The sequence below is a fragment of the Epinephelus fuscoguttatus genome, linkage group LG16 (assembly GCF_011397635.1).
Source record: "Epinephelus fuscoguttatus linkage group LG16, E.fuscoguttatus.final_Chr_v1".
Taxonomy (NCBI): Eukaryota; Metazoa; Chordata; class Actinopteri; order Perciformes; family Serranidae; genus Epinephelus; species Epinephelus fuscoguttatus.
The window spans coordinates 27,963,868-27,991,842 of record NC_064767.1 but is presented as its reverse complement, the minus strand read 5'-3'; the positions used below and the strand labels follow the sequence as shown (position 1 = coordinate 27,991,842).

The 27,975-nt window shown below is 40.7% G+C and overlaps 4 protein-coding genes across 5 annotated transcripts in view; 1 reads left to right on the top strand and 3 right to left on the bottom strand.

The window, feature by feature from the left end:
* The window catches only part of tsnax (translin-associated factor X), a 33,260-nt gene extending 27,899 nt beyond the window's left edge, over window positions 1-5,361 (bottom strand). The window contains exon 1 of the mRNA XM_049600265.1: window positions 5,091-5,361. Within this exon, the coding sequence (XP_049456222.1) occupies window positions 5,091-5,097 (7 nt within the window). The 5' untranslated portion in view covers window positions 5,098-5,361. The remainder of the gene's footprint in view (window positions 1-5,090) is intronic.
* Window positions 1-17,481, top strand: part of egln1a (egl-9 family hypoxia-inducible factor 1a) — a 32,290-nt gene extending 14,809 nt beyond the window's left edge. The window contains exons 2-5 of one of the 2 annotated variants that reach the window (XM_049600260.1): window positions 6,977-7,096; window positions 15,495-15,631; window positions 15,718-15,785; window positions 15,893-17,481. In XM_049600260.1, the coding sequence (XP_049456217.1) occupies window positions 6,977-7,096; window positions 15,495-15,631; window positions 15,718-15,785; window positions 15,893-15,948 (381 nt within the window). In that variant the 3' untranslated portion in view covers window positions 15,949-17,481. The remainder of the gene's footprint in view (window positions 1-6,976; window positions 7,097-15,494; window positions 15,632-15,717; window positions 15,786-15,892) is intronic. The other variant, XM_049600261.1, reaches the window with a different exon arrangement.
* The window catches only part of ggps1 (geranylgeranyl diphosphate synthase 1), a 182,453-nt gene continuing 157,627 nt past the window's right edge, over window positions 3,150-27,975 (bottom strand). Inside the window, exon 5 of the transcript XR_007451297.1 lies at window positions 3,150-3,165. The gene's annotated coding sequence lies outside the window, so the exon portion shown is untranslated. The remainder of the gene's footprint in view (window positions 3,166-27,975) is intronic.
* gpr137ba (G protein-coupled receptor 137Ba) lies at window positions 17,778-25,833 on the bottom strand. The gene is made up of 7 exons (XM_049600259.1): window positions 23,749-25,833; window positions 21,893-21,942; window positions 21,542-21,764; window positions 20,985-21,131; window positions 18,847-18,975; window positions 18,504-18,625; window positions 17,778-18,404 (listed from the first exon to the last, which is right to left on the bottom strand). The coding sequence occupies exons 1-7, from the start codon at window positions 24,127-24,129 to the stop codon at window positions 18,278-18,280; spliced, it is 1,179 nt and encodes a 392-aa protein (XP_049456216.1). The 5' UTR covers window positions 24,130-25,833; the 3' UTR covers window positions 17,778-18,277.

Below are 27,975 nucleotides of genomic sequence, written 5' to 3'. Positions count from 1 at the left end.
ACTGGAAATGTTGTAGTAACATTGAATCAAATTACTCCTTAAGCAAAGTTTGTATATGAGTGATGCATTCCACGCCCCTGCCACCAGTTTTCTCTAAAGTTGGTGGCAGAGACACATGTCAATAACCCATTTTTACATTTTTATGTTATTACATTTTATATGCTCATGTTTTATTAGAAAGGAAATGCACAAAACTTATTTTTATTAATTAAGTCTTAATGATTCATTCGCACATTGAGTTCTGGTAAGAAACACTAAATGTAAACATGACTTGTATTTGCCGACGAGAAAACTCCACAGAGCAGTTGATGGTATCTTGATTAGGTCTGTTTATTTTTTTGTGCTTAGTGGAGCTGAAAATGAAGTTTTGGTTGCACTGGTTTATGTGAACAGAGGACTTCTAGCAGGTAGATGGTTGATAGTTAGCATGGATCACTGGTAAACATTACGAAATGTCTACATCGCCTGGCAGGAGCTTATAGGTGTCAGCTGCTTTGTAGTGTCCTCAAGCAAGACACTGAACCCCAAACAGCCCCCACTGAACAGAGTGATGCCATGCATGCCAGCTCCACCACCTTCAGTGTGTGTACAGGGGTTGTTGTGAGACATTGTGAAACACTTCCAGGATAAAAAATGTATATAAATTTAGTCTGATGGAGGTGGCAGAGTGACAGCGTGAGGTCAGTCATCCTGGTCATGGTAATTCTTATATCGTAGGCAACTGGACTTGCTTGAGTTTCTTGAAGACGTTTCACCTCTCATCAAAAGGCTTTTTCCGTTCTAACTGACGAGAGGGGAGTCGCAGGCTTTGGTCAGTCCCTCGCTTTCCTCTAGAAAGGGGCCATTAAAAAAAAAAACAGTTAAAATGCTTTTGTAGCCTGCCCTCTCTGTCTGATCAAATTGCTTGAGCGACAACGGGCTGTTTCTTCACTTGTACTCCACTTGGCACAGCTTTATAAATCCATTTGATTTCATAATGGAATTTTCATTATTTATGATTCTGTGGCAGTCGTGACAAAACTGCAAGCATACCACACCACCTGTGAAGCTGAAACACTGAGGCTCTCTCAAGCCTCCACAGAAGCATTCGCATACTGTACACACAACTTTGTTTATCGTTGAGCTGTAAACATGTGGTAGAGGTTTGTATTGTGGACAAGAGATGGAAATTCTTAGCCGACAGCCTTAGTTGACATCAAAAACGCTTATTATGTAAAAAGCATCATTATGTGATGCTATGGCAGCTGGCCTGGAGTTACTGTGCATGCCTGCTGAGGGATGTTTTTTCTACTGTCTTTTCCACTGACTGCACTCAAGAGTCAAGTTTGTCCCTTTTTACATTAGGTGTTGTTTTCTTTTTTATTCTTTTATTAAAGATATTTTATGGGGCTTTTTAGCCTTTAATCGATAGGACAGTCAAGCTTGAAAGGGGGAGAGAGAGAGGGAGTGACATGCAGCAAAGGGCCACAGGCTGGAGTCGAACCTGGGCCGCTGCGGCAACAGCCGCCTTGTACATGGGGCGCCTGCTCTATCCACTAAGCCACCAACACCCCAGGTGTTGTTTACTAACATGCAAGGTGCTCACTGTCTCTCCTTCCCTTTTACTTACTAGTTTTTTTTGTTTGTTTTTTGAATACAATAGGTTATTTAGATAAATTCATGAAAACCAGCTGCGTGTCTGATTTAACCTTTTGAAACCTGAGCAAATTGGCTTGATATCTTTCAAAATTAATCAAAATCTGATTTAAAATTAGCAAGAAATTAGTAAAAAGAGAAAATTGAAATAAGGACGTTCGTGAAAAAAAATAAAAGGAAAGGAAGTTCAAAACAAACATACAAGGAAATGCCCTGGAAAGAGAGCTTAACAATTTATATATTTCTATAACGTAATTTTAAAATGTAATAATAATTTTTTTTAATTGCAATTTGTGGGACATTTCTTACCAAGTTGCTCACTGCCTTGTTCCCCATGATTTTCAGGGCTCCAGACTAACTTCTTTTAGCCAGAGCACTGTAGCTCCTTACTGAAAATTTTAGGAGCACAAGCAGAACATTTACAGGCACGCCTTTAATTGTCCTGCAACGCAGTTATTCATATTTTTGGCCATTTTAACTGTATCGTAAACTATACAGAGTCTACTGTATATTTACATTCGACTGTTTTTAAGAGACTTGAGACTTACGGAGACTTGTGGTCAGTGGGATGTGAGGATTCTTAAACTAACATCTGTAAAGATGTGATGCCCTGACTGTATCCAACTGATCTTTAATGAAAGGTGTTGTCTTGTATTTTTTTCCCTCTGAAAATATTAACCTTATAGTCAGACACAATTTATTTAGCTGTGTAGTTGAGGGGGACAGGTCTGCTCTGCAGCAGCAAACTGCTGTGATGCTGATTTACATGAGAATCCATGTCAAATGGAAGTTAAACCACGAACATAAACAGATCGCCTGTAAAGCATTTTTATAAATTCATCTATCATAATTAAAACAATTGGAGACTGAGAACAAACTGATATGAGTCTGATAATATTTTGTAATGTATGTAAGTAGTGTCCATTTTCTTTAGTTACAATCCTGTCCTTACTTACAAATAATTCTGTTTTTGATCATGTGTAGTCTTTTCTATAGATGTATTAATACATTTTTGTTTAGTCACAAAAAAGGCTGTACATGGGATCTATACCTTGTTATCTGAAGGAACAGCTGAGTAGGCACTATTCATCAACTTATATGACTTATATATGAATATGACAGCAGTGATAGTTAAACGTTTCCACGGCAACGAGTAAAACGGTCTTTAGAGCCTCCTATCAGCTGCTTGCAGTCTCTGCCCTCGCAGACTTGACGTGATGACAGCAAATACGTCACACTGTACAACTGAAGTCCTCAAGGGCTCAGTCTGCAAGTCCAGAGGGTGGACATTTGGATTCAACCTCCAACTTGACCACAGCTTGTTGTCACCTCCTCATCCTGCAGCCACCTGCTCTTGTCCACTCTCCAGGCAAGGCGCAGTTCAGCTGGAACAACCCTACTGATGAATGTAGATGACTTGATCCTCGCGGTTAACTAATCGCTCACTCCCACACTTTCCTCTTCTGACACACATAGGCCCATACTGGCGGACTCACTCTCTCGTTTGACAACATGGGAAAAAAAAACCACCTGCAAATTTGCAGGTCGAACACGAGCGAGTAGTTGAAAAAAATACTTGCGCTGACTCCAAAACTGCTCGTAAAATGCGACCATTTTGTGGCAGTCTTGAGCCATGCTTTTGAAGGAAAATGCATGAATTTGCTCAGGATTCAAAGATTTAAATACTTGCAAAAGGCGTCTGAAAGCAGAACAAGAAAAGTGATATTGCTCTCAAGGTTTCAAAGGGTTAAAGGTCCGACAAAGTAAAAACTAAAACTTCCACGTGTTTTTTTTATTATATAGCTGGTAAAGCTGTTGTATAAACAATGTAAAAAGTATCAAAAAGCTCAGTCCACAGAGAAATGCACAGTCCGTATTCAGAAACTCTGCCTCTAAACGGGCCATGAAGACTTCCAGGAAGTTGTGATGTCACAACAAAACTGTATAAAGGTAGAAACTCCCGCCACAGTGCCATTACAGTCTAAAATGACACATTTTAGATAGAGGCTGAATACAGGTATATTAAGGCAGACAACATGAGAAAAATAGTGCATTTTTTGATTATTAAAGCATGTAAGCATGTTCTAGTAGAAACCCCAAATGTAAATATGGACCTGAAAATGAACATAATATGGGACCTTTAAATTGATAATGGTAGATAAATTGTGTTCACTACAAGCAGCACTTACCATGGTAACACTTATTACCAATAACAGTAATGATAACAGTGTTGAAACACCTTCATGTCCTTAAATGAACTGAGCAGAGTTAAGAAAAACAGAGGCATATCTAACAGTATGTTATGTGTGTCTGACCTCACATACATAATGTTAGTCTTAGTTCGGTTTGCTGTGTCCCATCCAGTTTATGCTTGGTTTATTTGAGGTTTGAGCTGCAGTTGTCTGAGACAAATTGAGGACAAGGAAGAAAAATAAACATCAGCGCACGACTTGCATGGAACGCATTAGTCTCTCCCACACAAAGGGATCCTCAGTTTATGACCTCCCCTTCAGAAATTTAAAAACATATTTGATTTGATCCCTTCATATCTGATTTAGTGAATTATTCTGGATGCCCAACACCTGATTGTGGTCAAGAATATCAGTGACCTTGGCTCACTGTAATGAATGCCACTGTCACCTCTCTATCAGCAGTGATGTCTCATAATAATCATAGATTTTAAAGTACTTGTTTGACATTATCCCCAGTTTAGACTTTGCCTGTAAATGCCAGAAGGCCTCTGAAGCTGTGCCTGTGGAATGTAAACAAATGAGCGAGGTCAACCTCCTAATGAGGGCCACAGAGGAACGCGGAAGAATAAGTGGCTTATAGGAAAGGGAGCTGAAACAGGGGTAAAGGTCAGAGGTGAAGGTGGCAATGAAAAAACTGCTGCAGTTTGCAAACTGTTGCCATGTTGGGATGGAGAAATCATTAGAACATTTTATACTAGTTCATTTAGACCAGCTTATGTTAAGATATTTACATTCTGTCAGTTTGTAGTGATTTAGTCAGAGAGAGGGAATATTAGGAATTAACTGCATTTGTAGTCATAATATTTGTCTTTAATTGTGGAGTATCATTCCCTTTTCTCCACATTTTTCAAGTACAAACTGCTGCACTCTGATTCTGTGTGTTGCTGCTGCATGTTGCATGTTTCACCAGGGTCTTAGCGCCATGCTTTCTGCACTTCTCTGACTGCAGATTTGATCAAAAGTGGTGTCTGTTGTATCTTAGCTGGGTCCACATGACCAGATCACATGAAAGTCAAACTGGAGTTAAATAGCACTTTGCAGACACTAGCTGGTCTGCATTCCAATCTCATGTGTTGTATGTGGATTATTTGTGTATGCCGTCAGCGTGGTGTGTATTTGGTTTAAAGAAGTGCCAGCTGATCAAATAGCGTACGTTTCAGAAAACCAAACTTGATATTGCTGTATATTTTAATACGACCTTACCTGGCATGCTCACAGGTGCATAATTGAGCTTGTGCTGGACTTCAGCTTTCCTGCAGTAGATAAACTTTTATAGAGTCTCGACACTTGCCCAGTCTAAGGAAACTGCTGTGTCCAGGGTTTTGCAAAGTGCCAAGGCTCTCGCACTTCCAGTCAGCCCCCCCACAAACACACACACATACCAACTTCACACATCTCAGTCAGCAAAAGCACACTTTTCCAAACAGAGACTGTTTACCCATCTCCAGCCTTGTAGCGTGAGCCGAGCAGTTAAGGGTGGGAAGGGCGACATAGCCGAGGATCAGCCAACCTTCCTCACGCTCTGCACGTAGCACAACCATTAAAATACTGCTCCCTCTGGAGGGAGGCCAGGAGTCAAAGTTTATAGCAGTTCACTCCTCTCTACTGCTCCAGCCCCACCCCTCTGCTTTCTCTGTCTGTGTGCCCCTCTTTCTCTCTCTCCCTCTCTTTAACACGCATGCTGACAGGAAAGCTTACTGTATTGCATCTTACCGACAGGAAGCCCTTTGTCAGCTTGATTCCCCCTCCCTCCCCCCTCATCTTTATGGTGGGGTTTTGTTGCTTTTCGGCTTTGAAGACCCTGATATCGTGTATTGCAGTGGCAACCTGCATCACTCAAAACATGTCAACACAATGTGGATTGACGCAAGCAACTATGGTCAGATGCGCAGGAAAATAACGTTCACACGCATGTGTGATGAATGTGATGCAGGCTTTTTTTTTTGTTTTTTTTGTCGCTTGCTGACCTTAGAAAGAACTTGCATGCACAGATTTTGCAATACTATATAGATCGACTGTCATAGACTAAATTCTGTGATTCTTTTCAACTCCAAGTCCAAATATTTTAAAATATAGCGTATCCTATCATTTTTCTGAGGAGATGATAGCTTTTCAAGATTCAAACATAGAAGGTCTGACAATATTTCACTTGGCACGAGACAAGAGTTTAGTCTGCTGTGCATGTTATAATAATGTTGCCATGGTCTTTGTTGATCCAAGTGCATGGAAGAATGTGGAGGAACTTGCCTTTTGTTTGTCATATCACTGCTTAGACATGGTGCATGAGGGCTGAATCTGCCCTCTGGGCTTGTGCATGTTCACCGCAAACTTAAGCTCCACTTTCAAGTCAGAAAACACACACAGTTGCACGGCGTCCCGCAAGTGTTGGTTGTTATTTCCAGTGCTTATGGTCTGATATCTGATACTGCAGGCAGTGTAAAAACTGAACTTTTTCTCTTCAAACTTCCTGTCTTCCATGGAAGTCTTATTTCAGCAAATACAAGTCTTTGTCACAGTCCGTCCCAGCAGTGCGCGAGTCACCACTTGTGTGTGTCTTAATTCCGAGGGACTCTCCACACTGTTTACACCAAGAAGTTTACAAGAGCTCATAGAGGGTTCACTGCCAACACCCAAGCAGATCATGCAAGTCTTAATAGAGCAGGAAAAGGCAAGGGGAAGTTGACGTGGTGCGTGATATCTCCGGTTTATTTTCTCGCTAGTTTAAAGTTTATAATGAATCAGCTGTGTCATAAGCAGCCACTGCGTGTATCAGTCTGGGCGCAGGTGAGGCAAAGACAATGCCATCTGGCTGTGCCGAGACTGTCTGCTGCATCTGCACCACGGGCCAACAGAGACAGTCGAGCTGAATCCACGGACCAGGTTCTGACTGACTAGAACAGCACTTGCAGCTACATTTGCACCCACACACACAATTTAAATGCAGCCTTGATTGATCCCTCTCTGTGTGCATGCATTACTCCTGCTGACGTGTTTAATGATTCGTATGAGATGTAGACATTGAATGCATACGTTTGTGCTTTCTGTGAATCTCTTTTCACTAATCATGCATTTTCATTCTCCGTCTTCAGGCAATGGTGGCATGTTACCCTGGAAATGGGACAGGATACGTGCGCCATGTGGATAACCCCAATGGGGATGGACGTTGTGTCACATGCATATATTACCTTAATAGAGATTGGACAGCCAAGGTATGTGGATGATATACGGAGGAAATGATGTTCATTGGTAGTTGATGATGATTATTCCTGTTTGAACTTTTATGAGAATCTCTTTGTTTCTCTTTTTTTGTTATAAACATTGATTCAATTTGTGATTTGCTATCATCACTGAAATAACCATGAAAACAAAATAATTAGCGGCCATGTGTCTGGTGTTCAAATTCCAGTCAAACTTCCCGTCACTCAGGACAAGTCAGCGTAGTTCTTGCCTCCATGGCAGGGTTGTCCTCCTCCATTCTGTTGTATTCCACACCCGAGCAGAGTCAGCGGCAGAGGTTACGTGTCAGTACGTGCCGCTCGGCCACTCTCCCTGTTTATAATCCCATTAAAACACAGAGATCCCGCTAATCCAGCCACACCCTATCAGAGACGAGCGCCCCCATGCTACCTCTCACACACACTGTTCCTCCTACATTACAGTGGATACACAGGCAGAAAAGAAGGAGATTCAGGTGTTACTTTGGTTGTTAAGTATTCACACCATGGTTTTTGGTTGTGTTTTACTGAGGGGATATTCATATAATACTCAAATATCTTCACTTTGAAAAACATATGAGTCTTGTTTTTCCACTGACTCCTCACCTGGTGCTCAAAGAAACCACCTGCCCCAGGTCTGACTTTAAAAAAAATCATACCTTCTCTGTCTCACGGCATAATCAGTGACTTTTTTTTTTAAAATTTTTAATGAGAAGCTCAGCAGGTGTCATGGGGGTATATATTCTGTTTTCAGTTTGGGGATTTGGATATTTTTATTTTATTTTATTTTTATTTTATTTTTTTAAATTTATTTTATGTTTTTTTTAATGTTTTTTTATGTTGTTTTTTTTTTTTTTTTATCACCTCTACCAATGATATCATTTGCCTTAGAATATATTATTGAGTGTGTTTGTGAGAGTCAAAGTTTGAATGCACATGAACACAGAGTGTGCCATTCCAGCGGGTCAGGCGCGGCTCCTGAACACCAACGTGATTATTCTTGGGGGGCCGCCACTTGAAAAGGTTGAGAACCAGTGCTGAAGAATAACAGCGTCTTTAAAAAACAATGCTTCTGATTAAACCAAAAGAGCCGAGAATGGAGAAATGTCTCGCAGAGTCCTTCCCGAGTCATTTTCAGCCTCCTGCCAAAACTTCAAATATTCACTGTAAGTTTTAGAGCCAAAGCGAAAGGCATTCAGGACAGCCCTTGTAGCTGCAATAACCTGTTACTTCAATTCCTACTGCAACAGGTTGATACAATCTTAAGAGTACATGTTACCTAAAACAGGTTTCCACAAATTTGTTTGTAGCCCACGACACTTTCCAGGCTCCACATTTTTTCACAACATGAAAGGGTAGAAGGAAATGTAGGCCACACTGTAATGTGCTTTTGTGGTAAATATTGTCGGACAAGCAGTTAAGGAACTCACCTTTTGAATATGACAGAGATAAACAGGATGCTGCACACCAGGAAGGAACAGCACTTTGTATAACAGAAAGCAGCAGCTGTTTGGCAGGAGGATGTCTTCATGTTTCTCTGAGGAGCCAGTTGCATGACAAGACACATAAGTAGACAAGCTGCCCTCCAGACTTCCTCACATACTTGACCTTTAGACCTGCATATGAAAATTACGTAATTACAGGAAACTCTGATTGGCGTCTGGTTGCCAGTTAGTGGTAGAATGCAGGCCACACACAAGTCTGGCTACGAGTGCCACGGTACACAGGACAGGGCTCAACAATAAGGATTGCCCGATTGCCCGGGGCAAGTAAAACTCAAGGTCGGGCATGTAAACTAACAACTCACTTGCCCAATCGGGCAAGTTGCTAAAAATAGTAAAAGTTAATAATTAATTGATAAAATAAATGTATTTTAAAATGTGCTCCTTCGGCTCTGATGCAGCGGTCTCTCTGCCTGAAGTCACAGGCACATGTAACAATGTCCTGCCCACAGCCCCCATTGATATTATTTTGCGCGACAGACGCTTGATATAATAACATAACAATATACTATTTATGTTGTTATGTCATTGTGTCATTTCTGTCTCTACATGGTCACGCGTTATTCTCCTCTGCTCTTTGTATCGTGCACGGCGGAGTTCCGCCACACACACAGGTGAGCACGCTAGAGCAGCTCGGGCCGTATTTTCCTGACCAAACCTGACCCCGAGCCCGGTGCAGTTTGTCGGCTGACAAAGTTACTGTTATGGACACTGTGTAAATAACCATCACGAGACTGCTGTTACGCACAGACAAACATGTTGCTCTGCCAACAGCGTAGCACGGCACTCATGCTGAGCTTGTGTTGTGTTCAGGCGTTGTCACGTAAATAACAACTTGAACACTTGAATAGGTCATAGCACAAAACAGCAGCATGTCAAGTGACTTTTTACTTTTATTATATTCAATAAAATTGTATGTTCCTAAATCTTGAGACATATCATACGTAAGCTAGACAGACATTTCACCTGCTCATACTGTACACACATGTACTGTATGTACTTAGTCCTAAAGAGCCCTTCTGGTGCCAGTAGATACATAGAAACATCCCAGCAGGCTGTGCTTTGCAAGCATACAAAAAAGTTTCACACATGTGAAAATTATTTTTCATGCGTGTGCTTCACCTCCACTGCTACAACTCCATAGGGGAAATACTGTTGTGTGCGTTTTGTGCAACAGGTGGATGTGGTAGTCTACTGGTAGAGTAGAGAGAGAGCTAAGTAGTGTTGAAGTAGAGTAGAGCAGGGCAGAAGCAAAATATATTAAACCCGAAGTTAATACAGCAGAACTGGAGAGAGGGGTGAAAAATAAATAGAGGTGGGCATGGGCGCAAAATTATAGACGGAGAATGATTGACAAATTTTTCACTTTAAGCCCTGACACTGTCATATTTGTGTAGGAATTAAGCTACAATACATGACATGTTGTTTTAATTACTAAATACAGTATGAATAAAGATTACATAACATAAAAATAACTGCAGTCTTTGTTAAATGATAGCCGCTTAAATTAAACAATTTTTATAGGGCAAGTAAAAACTGACTTCGGGCAAGTAGATCTCTGACCAACTTGCCCGACCGGGCAAGTGGAAAAAAAACCTTAGCGTTGAACCCTGCAGGATGACCATTACTGGCTCATACAAACAAGCAATACGGCAAGTTGAATGCATAGGTATTAGGAACCTGGCTCCTGCTATGATAGGGAAGATGAAATAACATGAACCTCCAATTAAACTGTACTTAAACGATGGAGTAACTCAATCACCATTGCAAACACAATTACTAAGGCTGGATATTTTGAAGTCCACTGGTGACCTGTGTGCCCGTCCCAGATGACTATTATCAACTTGTGACTGCTGTTCCTCTTTTTTGATGCAGTTTTCATTGCATTTGTTATTGTGAGATTCTAATCATATTTCATAGATTTGCATAGCCTGACTTATCTCACGACGTGCCAACGCTCGAAAAAGGTCTGACTGAACCCATCATAAGTCTGCAAAAAATGCTCTGGGTTGTTTGTATTTATTGAAACCAGTCACAATCATCTTGGGCTGTGCTACACCCAGCATGCAGCGACAGTGCTCTTGCAAATTTTGTCAGGAGGGGACTTGTCTTGGTGACACATTTGCACATGGGGATGCGGGCTCTGGCATTAACAAGGCTAAATCCTCGCAAAAGAAACAGCCACCTAAAACATTTAAAGACATAGCACGTCATGTAGCAACAGGGATTTTGAAGGCTGCTGATGACAGGCTTATACCCACAGTCTACACACTGTGAGCCACACCACATATGACAAACTCCATGGGCACAGTTGGCTTCTTTATTGATCAATGTACCTATAAATTTGATGCAAATATCTTAGCCTGTTCCGAGTAATAAGGTGTCTCATGTTGGTATGAAAACATATCAAAGTGCACCACGCCTTTTTATAGCCAACAGAGGCCAGTAAGTGGCATTCAACCTAACCTGTGACCCTCTTTTGTAGCAGTGTATTACCTTATATTGTCCACCCTGTGTGTGTCGTAGCACTCGCCGGACACAATCACAGTTTTTATGTGAGCACTAAATCTTTTCCTCTCTGCAATGTGCATCAGGTGAGTCATACTGCCCTCGTGTTAATCAACCAAGCTGTTGCATGATATCTATTGTTATGCTCATCCGCACAGGCGTTAATTATTCAAACGAGCCATGCTCAGGGACTTCATTGGACATGTCAGTGATTTCAATCTGGTCATTGATTGGCTGTTTATTGGGCGTGTGAGGAGCCGTGTTTTATAGAATGTGGTTGCCTGGTTACTGGGGCTCCATGAGAGAATGACGTGGCTTTGGAATGTTCAGGTTCAGTTGTTCCAGTTATTTAACCCCTAATTTTCAACATCATGTCTCTGCAGCTGCAGTATTAGCTGCATCATAATGAAACTGCAACAGATTACACAGTAAGTCCATCCAGTTTATTGTGTAAATGTATAAAGTATCAACACTTGGTAATCAGCAAAGTCTGCGATATTCAAGTATTTGTTGTATTCTCAAGTCTCTTGAAAGTCTCAGTGTGGTAGATCATGTACTTCAGCTATGCATGACCAGTCACTGCTTTTGAATGTTCCCCATGCACCCATGTGACAAATATAACAGAAACAATGTGCTGTGGTGGGAGGAAAAAGATCCAGGCAAGCAGAAGTCAAAGTGAAAGGAAATGAATCAGCCACCGCAAAAACAGATTCTCTGCAAAATAGGCTTTAAACAGCACCCTGAAAAGATCAGTTATTTTTAGTGTTTAAATATGAACGCCGATAAGATAGAGTGACTCTGTGACTGCTGCTGTTTGAAGAAACGCTGCACTGAGTGAAATAAGATACTCTATGTCAAGATGCAAAAGTGCTTTACAGTAACTTTTTTCCATTTGTCCATTTTCTAAAATGCTTATCTTGTTCAGGGTTGCAGGGGGTGGGAGTGTTTCCCAGCATGCATTTGGTGAGAAGCAAGGACAGGTCACCAGTTGATCACAGCTGACACATACTGTAGAGACATGTAGACACATTCACACCACTCTTAATGTCATGCATTGACAGTCATGGCTGCAGTATTTAGCAATCAGTAGTCATCGCTCCTGTCATTTCCTCCAGAACCATCCAGCCTTCACACCAACACAGAACATGAATCACATCACTGAACTTTTTTTTTTTTTTTTTTTTTTTTTTTCTCAGTTACACCAACATCTTGCAATGTGAGCAAGTTTCAGTGTGTTCCTCTAAGTCGTTCAGATTTGTATCTCTGGGTACATGATGTGACTTCCTTTTGTGAAATGTGTTCTTAGCAGGTGTGGTTTCAGATTTGGCCAGATTTCATTAGTTGTCAAGACATTAAAAAGCTCTTGTTCCTTTCTACTGTCTCTGACACGCCCTAGAAAAGTGGCTATGGCTTCTTCGCAGTGTTCTTATTTATTCAAATCTGAACATGTACAGTTTTTTCAAAGTACATGTTGTATTTTAGTGCCCCTCTAAAAACATTTTACCATGTAACCATGTGACGTAGGTTTTTGCACATCATTGCTACCTTTAAATGCCCCCTAGTCAATCTAATGTGTCTCTTTGTGACTGAACAAAGCCTTCTTTAAGAACTGCATGTTAATGATCTTTCAAATTAGCTATATTCCTCTAACCTAAGCTAAGCAATGTACTGCTGTGGGCACCTAAAGCCACACAATAACACAGACAAACTAAGCAATTGAGGCGGTGGTAGACAAGCAACTCCCATGTTCTGTGAGGTAAAATCTTACACATCCCCACTTAAAAAATCCAAAGGATCGTTTAAATGTTCCTTTAAACAATTTAAGGTTATTATTATTATATTCAGCGCATGCCACTGTAAGGCACACACAGAAAGCATTTTAGCAGCTGGAGGCACCTTTTTGTAATTGTTTTTAATGAAGCTTTTTGCTTGAGGTTTTTGCTTTGCAATGCGCTTTGGCATTGCTGTGCTCTAAGCCTGGTATTTTTGCTGGAGAGCTCTGAACTCCTCGAGTTGAAAAAACGCCTCACGTCATCTCTCTTTTCGTCATGGTTACGACAACAAGTTTACAGTCAGTAAACAATGGAGGAGAAATTGTTGGTAGCAGTAGCTGGATACCCAGAGCTGTACAGCCGGACGATTGACAGCATGTTGTCAAACTGCCCCTGAGTTATCCTAAAATATGCCTGGAAGTGGCCATCATCAAGGTGAAGCTCCTGGACCAACTGGTGGTATTCTCCGGGATCCACCCTCTTTTTTAGGGTCTCATGTACCCACACCGATCTCCGTTTCCCTGTGCCCAACAAACCATTTGCTGACAGCCTCTCACCCTCAACCGGAGCTACAGCAAGTACCCTCTGTCGGTCCATTTTAGGAAAAAGATACTAATTGCTGGGGGAAAAATGGTAGAAGGTTAGTGTAAGGATGTGTTGGTGTGGTTGCCTGGCAACAATAGAAAGGCTCAGCAAGCTTTTTTTTCCTCCTTTTTTTTTTCGAGTGGCATTCAATTTTAAAAAAAAAAAAAAAAAAAAAGGCAGTGCAGTGCACCTCGTGTTTTGCAGCCTGCAAAAAGCTTTCTGTGCGATCAGGGCCTTACCTACATTACTGCCTTTTGCTAACAACTGAGTGGACGTTTCAATTTGGAAAAACCTAGAAAAGCATGTAAATGGAGTCGACCTTTAACACAAAAGCAAACACTTGTGGAGCAGCTACTTTGTCAGAAATACAACACAAGAACAACTGGTGTGTCCATTTACAGTGAGTGCAGCCAAACAAACATGCATGGACGTAACAAAAAGGTGCAGCCTGTCGCTCTTCATCCATCAGCTCACTTTGCCTGCATCTTCTTTTATCATTCCTTTTTCTGTCAATGAGTTTTGTGTGGCTTCTTCATAAGAAAGCTGCCTCGTGTTTTGCCAGCTGAATGCTTTTAACTGGCAACAGTAGGAAATGTTAGGTTTGCATTAGCAGCTCTGATATGGCTGTCAGAGAGTGAACAGTAAACGGTGAGGCTGATATCAGTAAGATAAATAGTAACTCAGGATGACGTGCATGCCTTGTGTAGGTCATTTCAATGCAGTGCAGGAATGGTTGACATCACATTAACTGTAAGATCTGTGATATAGGTAATTAATAGGTGAAAAAAACATTGCAAGAAAAAAGGTCAACCACAAATAATATCAAAAATGTGATTTGTTTTCATAGAAATCTTAAGGGCTCTGACTTTACAGGGTTAAAAGAGAATATTCGGATATCCCCGGAAAACATTGGAGTGGATTTTGGGTAAACCAAGTGTATTCCTCAGTGTGTAGCTCTTTATTAATGTGCCCTGCACCAAGTAGTATTGTTCAGTAGTATTCTCCTACAGTAAAACCTGCTCGGGTGTCATCCTGAGAGACAGCAATAAAAATCAAAATTTATTTATTCCAGTGCATTTTTTAATTTTAACGAAACACTTAAAATGTCAAAGGTCAGTCAGTGTCCATTTTGCGTTACAGCATATTCTGACAGCACAGTTTTTAAGCACATCACACCGTTGGGCTGCATGTGTTGTCGTTTCCAATTGGTCCAGTTCAGCTTGATGTAGGTCAGAGGGTCATGTCCTGCAGGCCAGGGTCAACCTGTGTTCACACCATCATGTACAGGCGGCCACACGGAATGTTGTCACCGATTTAGATTTACGTGCAGTCAAACAATTGTTAAAATCAGTGGTGCTTGAGGTGCTTACGTGTTGCGGAGAAAAAAAAAACATTCCTCCTGTCTTCTTTGACCCTATTGTGCCTAATTTAGTTTAGTCACACCACCGGTATTCCCCCTCATTCAAAGCAGCATAACTGGGAATAGCATTACTTTTCCGACAAAGGGTGTGAACCTTTTTGCTCTGCTAGTTTGCGTGTGAAGAGAGGGGCCTATCATATCAGCTGTGTGAGAGTTTAAGCAGCATGCTCGCAGCAATCTGCTTTTTCACTCTCCAGGTCCTTTATCCAGCCAGAGCAGTTTTCCTGTGGGTTATTCTTCCTATCCCTCCACAGGAAAGCCGTCCCCCCGCTGCTGCTTCCGATCCTGAGCTTTCCTCCTAGCTCTCGGAGTTGGACAACCCTTTCCCTTAACATTGTTGTCACATGTTCATAATTTCAAAAGCCTGACATGTGAGATAAATTTGAGTGGATCTGCCATAGGAGTGATAAATGCAGTTTTTAGGCACTTCATCTCATTTCCCTGAATGGTTTCCTTGTTACGTGGAATAAAAAAAAATCCCAAACATGATCGCTGCAGAGGCTTCACTTATTGTTTGCTTCCTACAGTCTCTCCTTACCTTCCTGCTATTGCTTTGTCCTGATTTGTATACACAGCAGTTGTTTCTTCTTGTTCTGCTCTTCCAGGAACACGGTGGCCTTCTTCGGATCTTCCCAGAAGGAAAGGCCCAGTTTGCCGACATAGAGCCCAAATTTGACCGTCTGCTGCTTTTCTGGTCCGACAGACGAAACCCACACGAGGTTCAGCCCGCCTTCGCCACCAGGTCAGCATCCAAGTCTGTCCACTGCACATGCTCAGATGGTGAGATGTGTTATGCAATGTGACCCACCTCTCTAATTGTCTCCACAGGTATGCCATCACAGTGTGGTATTTTGACGCAGATGAGCGAGCCAGAGCTAAAGAAAAGTACTTAACGGGTAGGTTTTGATGTACAAACGACACAGTCCTGTTTCTATTGTTCCAGGCCCCCAGAGTCTCTTTTTTTAATGCATCTCTTTTGTGTTTTTGTTTCCTCTGTGTGCAGGTGCAGGAGAAAAAGGAGTTAAGGTTGAACTTGGCAAACCATCAGAACCCAGCTAATGGGAGGCGTTCCTTACAAACAGCCATTAAGTGCTCTGTCCTAAGAAAGTGGCCTATAGAGAGCATGTGTGTGTGTTTTACATGGCAAAACAGCAGACTTTTGCATGAGTGGATGGAAGATCGATTTTTATGGGGACAAAACAAACAAAAACAGCGATTTCTGTTCTTTTCAGAAAACAGGGGAAATCCAGAGGACCTTGAATGTCATGACATTATACTGAAAGGGATTGTGCGTGTTTTTTTTCTCTCTCCCTTTCACCTCTTTGGTGGAGATCGCTTGCATTACAGCTGACATTTTTCAGAAAATCAACAAGAATTAAACTCCCAGAGATTCTTCATCTTTTGCATATGTTTTTTGCAGTTATTCCTTAAAGGTACAGTGTTCTGCATATGCTTAATGTGTTATGCTTTTCACATGGAATCAGCTGTTATAAGCTACTGTATAGCAAAATGTACTTGAGGATGCAATAATATGAGGAATGATCTGAATTAAAAAATACTCTCTTTCTGGCAGAAAACTGTTTGGTCTTAGTTTGAATTCAGTCTTTTGCAGCACAGTAGATGCTGACTGTGTTATCTGTGGTCTCGTTCCTCCTTCTCTCTCTGAATACAACAAGTCATTTGAATCAGCACAGATTTAGGAGACAAATCTGACAGTGATGTGAGAACTGCATCTGAAGCGCTACTGTTTGCAGTTTCATGCTGCCCTCTGCAGGCACACACTGTACTACACCTATTATTTTAACTGACATTTTGGACCTGAGCATGAATAAAATTCCCTCTGACAGAAAATTCCTCACACTCAGAAGTGAGAGTAAAAACACAAACAGCCATCATAAACTAAACTTCCCCCTTAGTCAATATTATCTACTGTCTACTGTCTCTGATAACTACACTGTATGTAAAATTAAGATAATGTATTAATCAAGTGATAAATGACACTATCAAACAGTAAGTTATTTTATAAATGGTTCTGGAAACTGATTTTCCCTGCACTATGTACCAGAGCTGCCTAATTGTTTCAGTCTTTGATTTGTCAATGGTTTGACATAGAAATCAGTCCTCTAAAAAATGAGTAACTAATCTGTAATGCTTTTAAACCAATACAGACCTTTTCCAAGACAAGTTATAAACTTAAAGGGGCTCTATATGACATTCAGAGCATTAATATAGCTGCGCACAACTGTGTGCAATGTACAGATGTAGCGGAGTAATGGCGTCCTGAGCAGAGAATGAAGTCACACTACCTTTGTGTGTGTTGTAATCCGAGTTTCTCTGTGTCTTGCAGTGCATGCACGTGAGTTCCGTGTTCAGACGACTGAATCATAGATATGCTCTTAATGTTGTACACAGCTCCTTTAAGTGCACAATGACAGTGTTACTATATTGTAAATTAACATTACTGCCTAAATTTTAAAGTATTGTTATCTGTAAAGATCTTGGGTACATACTGTATTTAGTGCTTTTAAAAGGCAACCATCTTTGACAAAAAAAAAAAGCTCATCAATAAAAAGGGGAGAAGTGTGTAACACATCGGGCCTGCTGCTGTTTTTTTTCTGACACAAATTCTAAGGAGGATTTGTTTGAGCTCTGACCGACCAGTGGTGTAAGTCAGTGAGACACTTCCATCAGGACAAAATGGGAAAATGCCTCAGGGGCCCATAACATGTGTTTGTGATGCAGTAGCCTTTATTACTAGTCAGTGAGCACTTTACTGTAGAGCAATTATGTAATATAAAATAGTGTTATGTAAACCTGTTTGTGGTGTGATTCAGGATTCAAAGGTTTATTTGTCAGACAGAAATAATCTGTCTAGTGAAATGCAAAGTGCTCCCAAGGTTGTGCTGAAAGACCAGTGTGAAAAATGATTATAAAAGATATAATGAAACCATCAAGTATTAGTGGATAATACAGAACGAACTGCGTCTTTCACAGCATTTAATCTGTTTTAATATGAATTAAATGTCTCCTCTATATAAACAAATCTGTATGAAAAAGAACAAAGTACATAAAATAGTAAATACAGTACATATTACAAAAGTCAGGAAATATATTAAGCAGTATTCAATATAAACTATACAGTGGAAATGTTTAAAAGCAGTCAAAATTAGATCACTTTGTACAAGGAGTGTGCAAAATTAATGTCCCCATCAGTGGACCTTGGTATACTGGCAGAAAAGTCTGTTAGTTCTTCTTCTCTAGACAAAATAGGAGACTGAATGTATCGAGTCTAGGATGTGCCTCTGTCGCTAAGAGAGACTGTGCAAAAATATACAGATTAAAAAAATAAACACAAAGCCACAGGTCAGAAGGAGTCGCTGAACTCCGGTCAGTAATGGCTGAGCTCCTCTGGAGGAGGTGGGAGGTTGTAACTGTCGTCCCCTCCGATGTAGGCGCCGATGCCGCCGCCACCACTGCTGCTCTGACTCCCCCACTCGTAACTGTCAGCAGCCAGACTGGAAAATCAAACAAGTATACATCCATTGAACAGCACTATTTGACCTCTGTACTTTATGTACGGTATTGTGATTGTGATTGTTTCACGGTGTTTTTACCTGGCTTGGATGTTCTGAGGCATGACGCTCCACGCCAGATCATCGTCGCTGTCATAACGCCTTGGGTTGTCAAAGAAATACGCCCTGGAGGAGAAGACGTGACCAGGAAGCCCAGAACCGCTCTGCAGGAGGAGCGCACAAACAAGACAATAAACATTTCATAGTCTTAGATTCACATCATTTGCTTACGGCTCAGAACGGTTTCCAACCTGACTGCCTCATGAACCCAATAAAATAAAGCAATATCTATGACCTTGTCACACATTGCACCAAACAGTGAGTTTCCTTTGTGAAGCTGAACTACAGGTTGGAAACTGCCAGCTTAGGGTACTTGCTGGCTCACCCTGTCTAGGTCGGGCTGCCGCACTCTGAAGAAGAAGACAAGGAGAGAGGTGGGGAGCAGCTCCCATACGAACAAGATCACTCCGAAAACGATGTAGCCTGCGTCGCCCAGAGTTGACTGTAAATCTGCCTGGAAAACAAAACACAACACATTCAGTATTGAACAGTCAACTCTGTTACACGGGGATGGAGGGAACTGTATTTCCTTAATGAAGTCATCATCAAGGACATAACCATCAATAGGGCAAACATTTTCCAAAAACAAAAAGGTCTTGCAGTTTTTAGAGGTTTCATTACACCTGGTCAACCTTCCTGAACAGTGCTATAAGAAAAAGCATGCTTTTTTCACATTACCTCATAAATCATATGGCATTATGCTGAGGTGGAATGTAACTTAGTACAATACAAGTGCTGTACTTAAAGGCGCTGTACGTAAGAATGTGGCCAAAACGGTTACTGCACTCAAATTCAAAATACTGCCGCGAGTCGTGTCTGCCCCCCCCTCCCCTACAGATTTGAGGTTTCTGGACAGGGGCACGCTGGAGACTGATTTGTTTGCCCGCGGGCGGCTGCCGTGGCAGGGCCGCGTCACCGCGTCCTTGATCTTTGGTTTTCCAGCAGACCGTTCGAGCAAGTCCGGCTTCTCTGCTGCTAACGCTGCTGCAGAGATACAGCAGAGGAGGAGCCAGCTGCTAATGTTATGTACCGGGACACTGCTAATGCTGCTTGCCGTGCTGCTGTAGCTCAGTCGTAACTGTAACTGATGTTCTACTGACTGTGTGACTGGTAGACGGCGGTGGGTGGCGCAACAGGCCAAAACACAGATTCAAAACATAAACATGATTTGCGGACCATAAATTTTTTTTTTAAATGCGAATATTCTGGCTGTACTATTGTTGTTGGTGAGATCAGTATGTTATATGAACATTATTCCTTAGTCTCTGTGACATATTAGGATGATTTTATGACTATTTGCTTTAGATTTCTTACATATAGCTCCTTTAAGTAAAAATTTAAGGTACTTTAACTCGAGTATTTTAATCTCATGCCACCTTCTAGTTCTACTCCACAACACTTCAGAGGGAAATACTGTACTTTTTAGTTACTAGTTACTTTACATAAGGCTGTCTGAGTCACTGGCTTCGTTTAAGTCTCTCCTAAAAACATACTACGTACGGAAAGCATATCCTGACTTTAGCTGAGCTGTCTGTCTATTTTATTGCTATCTTATTGATTTTATTTCCCATTTATTATCTTGATTTTAGTATTTTGGCCTTCCTTATTTTATCTTTTACTAGATGACATTTTACGACATGTTGTTTTATTCTGCTTGTGTTTTAATTATGTTTAGTTCTATTCTACAGCACTGTGTAACTGTGTTTTGAAAGGTGCTGTATCAATAAAGTTTATTATTATTATTATTACTAGATTCTTGCACACAAACCCTATGAAAATATACAAGTATTGCTGAACCAGTTTAGTTGATTGATTAGAAAATTATTTGGAAACAGTTTTGGTAAGTGTTGAAACATTTTTCATGCAAAAAATGGTTTCATATTCTCAAATATGAGAACTTTTGCTTTTAATTATTTAAATTATTCAAATTATTTTTGATCTATTAAATCAATTAAATTTTTGTCTGCATTGAGTACTTTTACTTTTATTATTTTTCATACATTTCCCTGATTGTACTTTTACTTAAGTAACATTTCAAATGCAGGGCTGTTGCTAGTAACAGAGCATTTTTACAGTGCTGTATTTGTACTTTTACTTAAAGGTCCAGTGTGTAGAATTTAGTGACATCTAGTGGTGAAGTTGCAGATTGATACCAACTGAAACTTGTCCCATGTGCCAAGCATATAGGAGAACTACAATGGCCGATATGAAAACGTGATGAAGAGATGGCCCTATCTAGCGCCACTGTTTGATTGTCCCTTCAGGGCTACTGTAGAAACAACATGGCAGACTTCATAGAAGAGGACCAGCTCCGTGTGTAGAAAACATGATGATTCTTATTTTCAGGTAATTATATACTAAAGAAAACATTATAACACATTATATTCCATTTCTGATAATGTTTCCACCTAGAGCATCTGAATACTTCATCTACCACTGGCATTATGACTTCTGGTGGCTCACCTGGTCTGACACGTTGTACCAGTCGTAGTCAAAGGAGTTAATGCTCTTGTTTGAGAGTCCCAGGACAACCAGATTGTAGCAGGCCCTGGAAGAGTACAGGAGGATGACGATGGCTCCTATGACAGTCACCTGGCACACTGACGTCCCCTGCACAGGTTGAAGAGTTGTATTAAGAAATTACACATCATGTACATTTAGGAGGAAGTGACACATAATCACACAAACACGACATGGAAACTGACGGTAATGATGGCTGAAATACATTTTGAATTTAGGTGTGACCTATTGTTTTATAGGCTTGTGAAGTACAACCAGTCATGCAGAAGAATGACACTGTGTTGCTAGGTAACAATCGCTATGTGCAAAAGTATAAATTATGCAGAGAGATGCATCTTCACACAAGGGTGCTATAAGCAGCACACAATACCTTTTAATGTCAGCTACACAAATCACTATGAAACAAAATCACGAGCCACTTTCATTCTGTGGATCCCAGAGGATGTAACTACAGCTACTCATGTTTGATTTCTCCTGCAGCACAGGGAGGTGTGTCTTACCTTGGATTCCAGGTAAATGTTGGCTAGTGACATCTTAGCGACCTTGTAAAGACACAAGGAGAGCGAGATGGCACACAGGACAAAGAGTGAGTCATTGATGGCGACCCGCACTAGCACGATGGTGTGGGCTTCTGCAGAGGACATCCTCACCAGCAGTGCACACACTAAATTTACTACTAAAAACACCAGGCTGATAAACAGGAAGAACAGGTACAGCGGCAGCCTGTGGGTCAGGAAACATAGTATCTTTTTAAGACTTTAGCCAAAATAGTTCTTTTTTTTTTTGTCAAAATAACAGAACAATATGCTGTAATGGAAAATCTATTAAATGAGGTCACTGCCTGCTCTTACCTGTACCTCAAAAGCTCTGGTGCATATTTCGACTTTGCCTTGAAAACCACCTGTAAAGAGGAATCAGTCATTACTTAAGGCAAATGTGTCACGCTGTTTAAGTAGCACATTTTCACTTCTGTATTCTCACTCTACGAACAAACAAGACACATTTTTCTGAAAACAGGAACCTGGCAGATGAAAATAACCAAGTTTTGAACTTTGGATACAGAATGGTCACACGGCTCAGGGCCACATGTACTGTAATGCTGTGTGCCGGCTCACTCTCAACTTGCAACCATGACTCAAATCAGCACAAGAGGATTATGCTAAAAATAAGCTTTAGGTAGGGGCCAGAGAAGCTATTATTTGGTATGTGGATTAAGTAAGCAGATGAAGGAATGATTCACTGAATCGCAGTTCGTAGCTGCTCTGAATGAGAGTGTAATATAGTAACAGGTAATATTTAGAGGATAGTTCTATTAGGATCCTTGCTATCCAATGCAGTTCATATTACTGACAATTTCATATCAGTTAGTTGGTAAATATTTTGTTTTAATTGTTGCAAATTGCTCTGAACATCAATTTGATCATTATATAAAATTATATACATTTTTTTTTAGCTTTTAATGTATTAGTATTAGAAAAATATTTGCATTTAGAGTTGTTAAAAATTAATTTTCAACAATTCTGATAACCCAGTAACACTTTTTGAAGCAAAAAAAGTCACACAATCACTTTAAGATCAGGCATCTTGTGACGCACTAATGTGTGTCAACATCTGTTTCATCTAATAAAATGTTCATCTCACTTCAGCCATTTTTTTGCAGCTGCAAAATGTAACTAGTGGACTGAAAACGCAATTGATTGTTTTTGTAGTTAGGTACCTAAAGTTTAATTTGTATTTGTAATATTAAGAAATTATTTAATTAAAAAAAAACTACACTTGGCACTGCACTAATAAGTTGCATATTGGACCACGATCGATTGGTTGTTCCAATTGTTTGTGAATTCTGTAAAAATGAAGAGGAAAACATATAATTTTATAAATGGATTCTGGGAAAAAACTGAGGACTATTTTGACACTCAAAACAATCTTTAAATCAGGCTGGAAACCAACGATAAAAACAAAACACAAAACGTTCTGCGGGCTGTCAGCTTATTTATTCTACTAGGGAAACTTTGAATTCATAAATCCAAGTTTCCAAGTTCTTGCCCATTGTTTAAATTTCTCAGGATTTATTTTAGAGTCTATCCAAATTATGGACAATAAGAAATGTGCTCATATAGTCAGTATGCTACAGATTTTTTTGAAGAAATTTAATGTATTGTCTACATTTTCTGATGTTATCGCACACTTTTATTTTATATTTATTTTAATGTTTGTTATTGAGGTTTTTTGTTGGGTTTTTTTGCTATCAATCAAATAATCAAAATTTCTTTATATAGCACTTTTCATACAAAGATAATGCAACACAAAGTGCTTTTTTTGCTATATCACCTTTACTTTATATCCTCCTGACATGTTGAATGTATAGTCCTGTTTAAAGTGGAATCATGCCTCTTATGTTGTGCTTATTTCAATATGATGCCTATGCTTTGTTTTCTTTAATGTCTTAGTGTTACATTGTAGCCTAAATGATTATTTTACAATAAAAACAAGTCTTAAACTCAGATTTCAGGTGAACACAGAGAAACTTTCCCTCTGTCAGTGTCAGACACTGCACATGCATCCTTGCACAGTGAAGGTCAAACATCCAGATAAAGAAACAATAAGTAAAACACATGTCTGAGTGGAGGAGGACTTTGAACCAGATCTCCTTAGACTCAGTAATCAAACTACTGACCCCTGTGATTGTATTAGCCTGCCAACTCACCTGTGCAAAGTAAAGGTTCATGAGACTGAGAGTGAAGAACTGGAGGCAGACAGGGAAGCAGTAGAGCAGCCAGAAGGGAAAGGGCCCCAGAGTGTTGGCTGTGACAAAGTTCTTGAAGTAGAAGGAGAAGAGCACGGTGCGCAGGGCCGACCAGAGCAGGCACAGGGACAGGAACACGGTCTGGTAGCTGAAGCGCTTATGTCGGTACCGCAGGACCAGCCAGAGCTGCACGTAGATGAAGATGAAGAGGAGGGAGTAGAAGACGGTGTACACCACCGTCAGGCCCAAAGTGACGTAGGGGGGCACGGCCGGGCTCAAGGTAGGTGGAGGCAGAGACTTGTCCATCGGCGACGGCTCCTTCTCCTCCACCGGGGCCTCCATGAACCTGCTGTCCCTGGCCGGAGGAGGAGGGAGCGGAGCGGAGCGGAGGGGGGCCTCTGCCGGTGTTCGCCGCCGGACACTGGCTTCACAAACCCGGCGTCACAGCTCTCTCGCCCCGCGGAGGAGAGCTGAGCACCGCACCGAAGAAAAAAAAAAGCCAGAAAAAGAGTGAGGAAGTAAATGCTGCGAGTGTGGCTGTCAAGAGGAGGGAGAAAGGAAAAGCAAGAGGAAGAAAACAAGGCGAACTTCCTGCTGCAGAGCCGAAGACAGCCAGAGAGAGAGGCACATGATCAGTGATGAGAATGAGCCGTTTGTCAGGAGGAGCAGCGGCGGCAGGAAGCTGCTGAGAGCTGCAGCCAGCACAGCTCCGACACAGGCAGAGAGGAGGGGACCGGCCTCCACCTCCTCCACCTCCCCCTCCGCGCTCATTACGCGGCGCTACGCATCAGCTGACGCACGCTACTGTACCTTTAACCCTGTGATGGGACTTCCCACTGCTGCACTGATCCCAGGAGAGCGTCTCAGAGCTGTTATATTTTTACACACTTAATTAAAATGAAAGTAATACATCTAACATACATAAGCATCATCATCAGTCAGTACTGGAGTGTTCAGAAACTCTGTACAGCACTTTCACGTACTGTATGTTGCCCTACAGTAAATACAGGTGACACATTTTACTGGTAAACTAATTTTTACACACAAGAAGGCAGAGGGAAAACATCACTGCAAAATCACCTCAGAAGATACCCTGTATTATAGAAGTAAACTGCTGTGAAAGAAGTTTTTGGGCCTAGCTACATGTTAGAGAATGCGTGTCCAAACTTATTGAATGGGGGCCGGATTTAATTGTGTGACAACACCCAGGGGCCTGCTGCTTCTCACATCACACAGCTTACTCATTGTCTGCCAGATTTGTGGACATTTTCAGCCCCTGTTCTTCTTCTATGAGCTAGCTGCTAACTGCTATCAGCTACTTTTTACCCATGCTGGGTCACACACATAGTATGTCATCAAAATGTCACACTGTGCCAATCATGATCCAGTTCTGCCAGCTGTCTCATTTATACAGACATCGTTTTGGAGCTGTTACTACCTCCACTGCCCGCTTACAGGTGGGACGACTCTGTCTCCCATTCTGGGATCGTACCTTTCATACAGATCAGCAAGGCGGCCTAAAAATTCTTGCCTTGAAGAGGCAGTGGAAAAGGGGCAGTCAGTTCTGCCTGTATGATAGTCCTGCCATTGTGAGGTGAACGGAAAAAATGCTAAGAGATTTAGCTTAATAAACCAATACTGTGTGGTGGGCCACATCTTGTATATTTTGAACAACAAGCTGCGGGCTGTTTAAAATTTGTTCCGCAGGCCATGATTGAGACATCCCTGTGTTAGATTCATGGCTATAAGATAACATTTGTTATTAGCTGTAATTTATGTAGAATTATAAGTCATGATACATGATTATAAGATGGTGTACTCCACCTTTATTATTACACGTAATAAATATGGCTAACTTACATTAGACAGGGTTGGTTGTTTGGGTGCCTTGAGGCAAAATAAGCCCCTATTCACCCCTTGTTCTTCAACTTACGAGCTGATTAAAAGAAAATGTATTTAATGACAACAAAATACTGAAAGACAAATCATACTGCAAAATGAAGGTATAATGAAAGTTGTGCGTGACCCCTGGTTGTCACTGTCTCACTTCACTATAAACTATCAAATAAAGGCAAAAAAAAAAAAAAAAAAAAAACTCAGGAGATACCTTTTTCAAAGAAACAACACAAAGACAGAATAAACCAGAAGTGTTTGCAGTGGTAGATCAACACTTATTAGTTAATAAAAGGTTAATAATGATCAAATTGTAAACATTTAAATTGTATTAACTAGCTTTTTAACCAATGTATTTACTTTTTATTGATCAGTTATTCTAATTGCCACAACGTGAACCTGGGGTTTTTGGGGCCTCTCAGGGTCAAAGTTTCAGAGGTTCATCATGGTGAAAAGGAGTGAACATGATTAGCCTGAGCAGCAATCTCAGTGAGGTTTGTTATGGTTAGTAGTGGGAGGGTTTTTTGTTTCACAGGACTGGGGCATGTGAACATGAGGGAGGCCGAGGATGGAGGTCACTCCAGCTCACCTTTGACTGCTGTGATACATCAATCTTTTCGTATACGAGGAACCAACCACCCAGGCACCACGCCAAACAGGATGCTGTCAGCTACAGTACTTCCCTCTTTGAATAGCAACTTTACTTAATAAAGAGAGTTGGCCTCTAATGTGCAACAGAACATAAGTTCAGTGACATCATCAAGTGCTTTGTTTCACTTCTTTGTTTTCAGTAAAGAGACACTGCAACCGTGAATATAATAGCAGCAGAGCACTAGCTGAAAGCCTACTACATATGGAAGCAAAAGATTTAGTCATAAAATGCAAAAATATGCAAACTATTGAATGCCTTGTTTGTTCGCAGAGTTCCCTCCGCTTGGCTCCAGCCCTTGAAATCGCCCACGTCTCCATTTTTGTCTGTGAATAAAAAAGAAAAATAATAGCGCCGTGACGAAATGGCACTTGAGTCTGATTATCAGGCTCCTGCCACCGGCACATCACATCCCAGTCCGCTGCTGGTTCCCAGGCAACATGAAAACACACTCATTTTAACACTAACAAGTCACAGTTGATGAGATCACAGGCCCCGGGGTAAACATCCCTTCAGCCACGAAGAGCCCAACAAGAGCCCAATGTGTATCACCACGTCAGTGCAGTGAATATCAACAGTGTTAATATATGAGAACACATATTGCTATTGGGTGAACTACTTTTGGTTTAGTAGATAGAAGCACTGTTGGCAAGTCATACAGTCATGATGAATATGTTTTCTGTTCTGATAACATTAAACACTAATTAGCCCTCACTATTTAACATCATTGAATTTTTCTTTTTTTTTGGCATATTCTAATGTTCAATAATAAAATAAACAACTCCATATACATCTGCAATGTTAGTGTACACATATCAGTTTATGTTCATCTCTGAAAATGTTTGGAGAATATATGAAAGAACACAAATGCAAACTTCATTAAATGACCAGAAGGGGGCACCTTTCTACTGTGTAAAGATGGGGAGGCTGGTGACATCCAGAGTGAGAGAAATAATGTAGCAGAGGAAATAAAAATGTATTGTTTAATTCTCTTATGTATGGTCTCTTTCCAAAATACTATGGTATCTAGCTTAATATATAAAATCCATATATGTTATACAAAGACTTGTTCCTGCATTGTACATCTTAAAATTCTCTTTTCATATAATAATTGAATTATAAATGTTTTAAGGTGGCTTCTGATTTCAGCCTTTGTGGCATAGGAGAGAAAATATGGCGTAACTGGTGACCATAGATATATAAATGTCCTACAGTTTCCAGCCTTATTAAAATAATAATGCTTTGTAAGCTAACAGCAGATTGAGAAATGTTGGGTTTAACTGTGTCCAACAATCCAGTAAATTTAAAAGAGAAGCATATTAGAGTTTAAAAAAAAAAACATATTATGGCTGTTTATGTTCTGCATATCACTAGAATATATTGCAGCGAGGTAAAGCCAAGATGTTGAGATGTTCATCATACCACACTGCTGTTAAAGAAAACAGCATCTTCCCAGTAGAGGGGCTAAAAATGGAAAATCATCCCCGAGGGTGATGCTGAAGAAAAGGACACCAAAACATTTCACTCACAAGGATTTATTGTGCCCTGTAAATTTACAGTAATATGGTTATTATAAATTTTGGCCTGAGGGTGGTGCAAGAGGGCAGTTCCACAAAAGAGTCCACAAGGGGATCACCCTCCAGAAC

Coding starts and splice junctions, on each gene's coding strand:
- gpr137ba (XM_049600259.1), bottom strand. CDS start 24,129: ATGGAGGCCCCGGTGGAGGAGAAGGAGCCGTCGCCGATGGACAAGTCT. Junction 21,765..21,892: donor CCAGAGCTTTTGAGGTACAG/GTAAGAGCAGGC, acceptor CCTGACCCACAG/GCTGCCGCTGTACCTGTTCT. Junction 18,976..20,984: donor GGTACAACGTGTCAGACCAG/GTGAGCCACCAG, acceptor TTTGTTTTCCAG/GCAGATTTACAGTCAACTCT.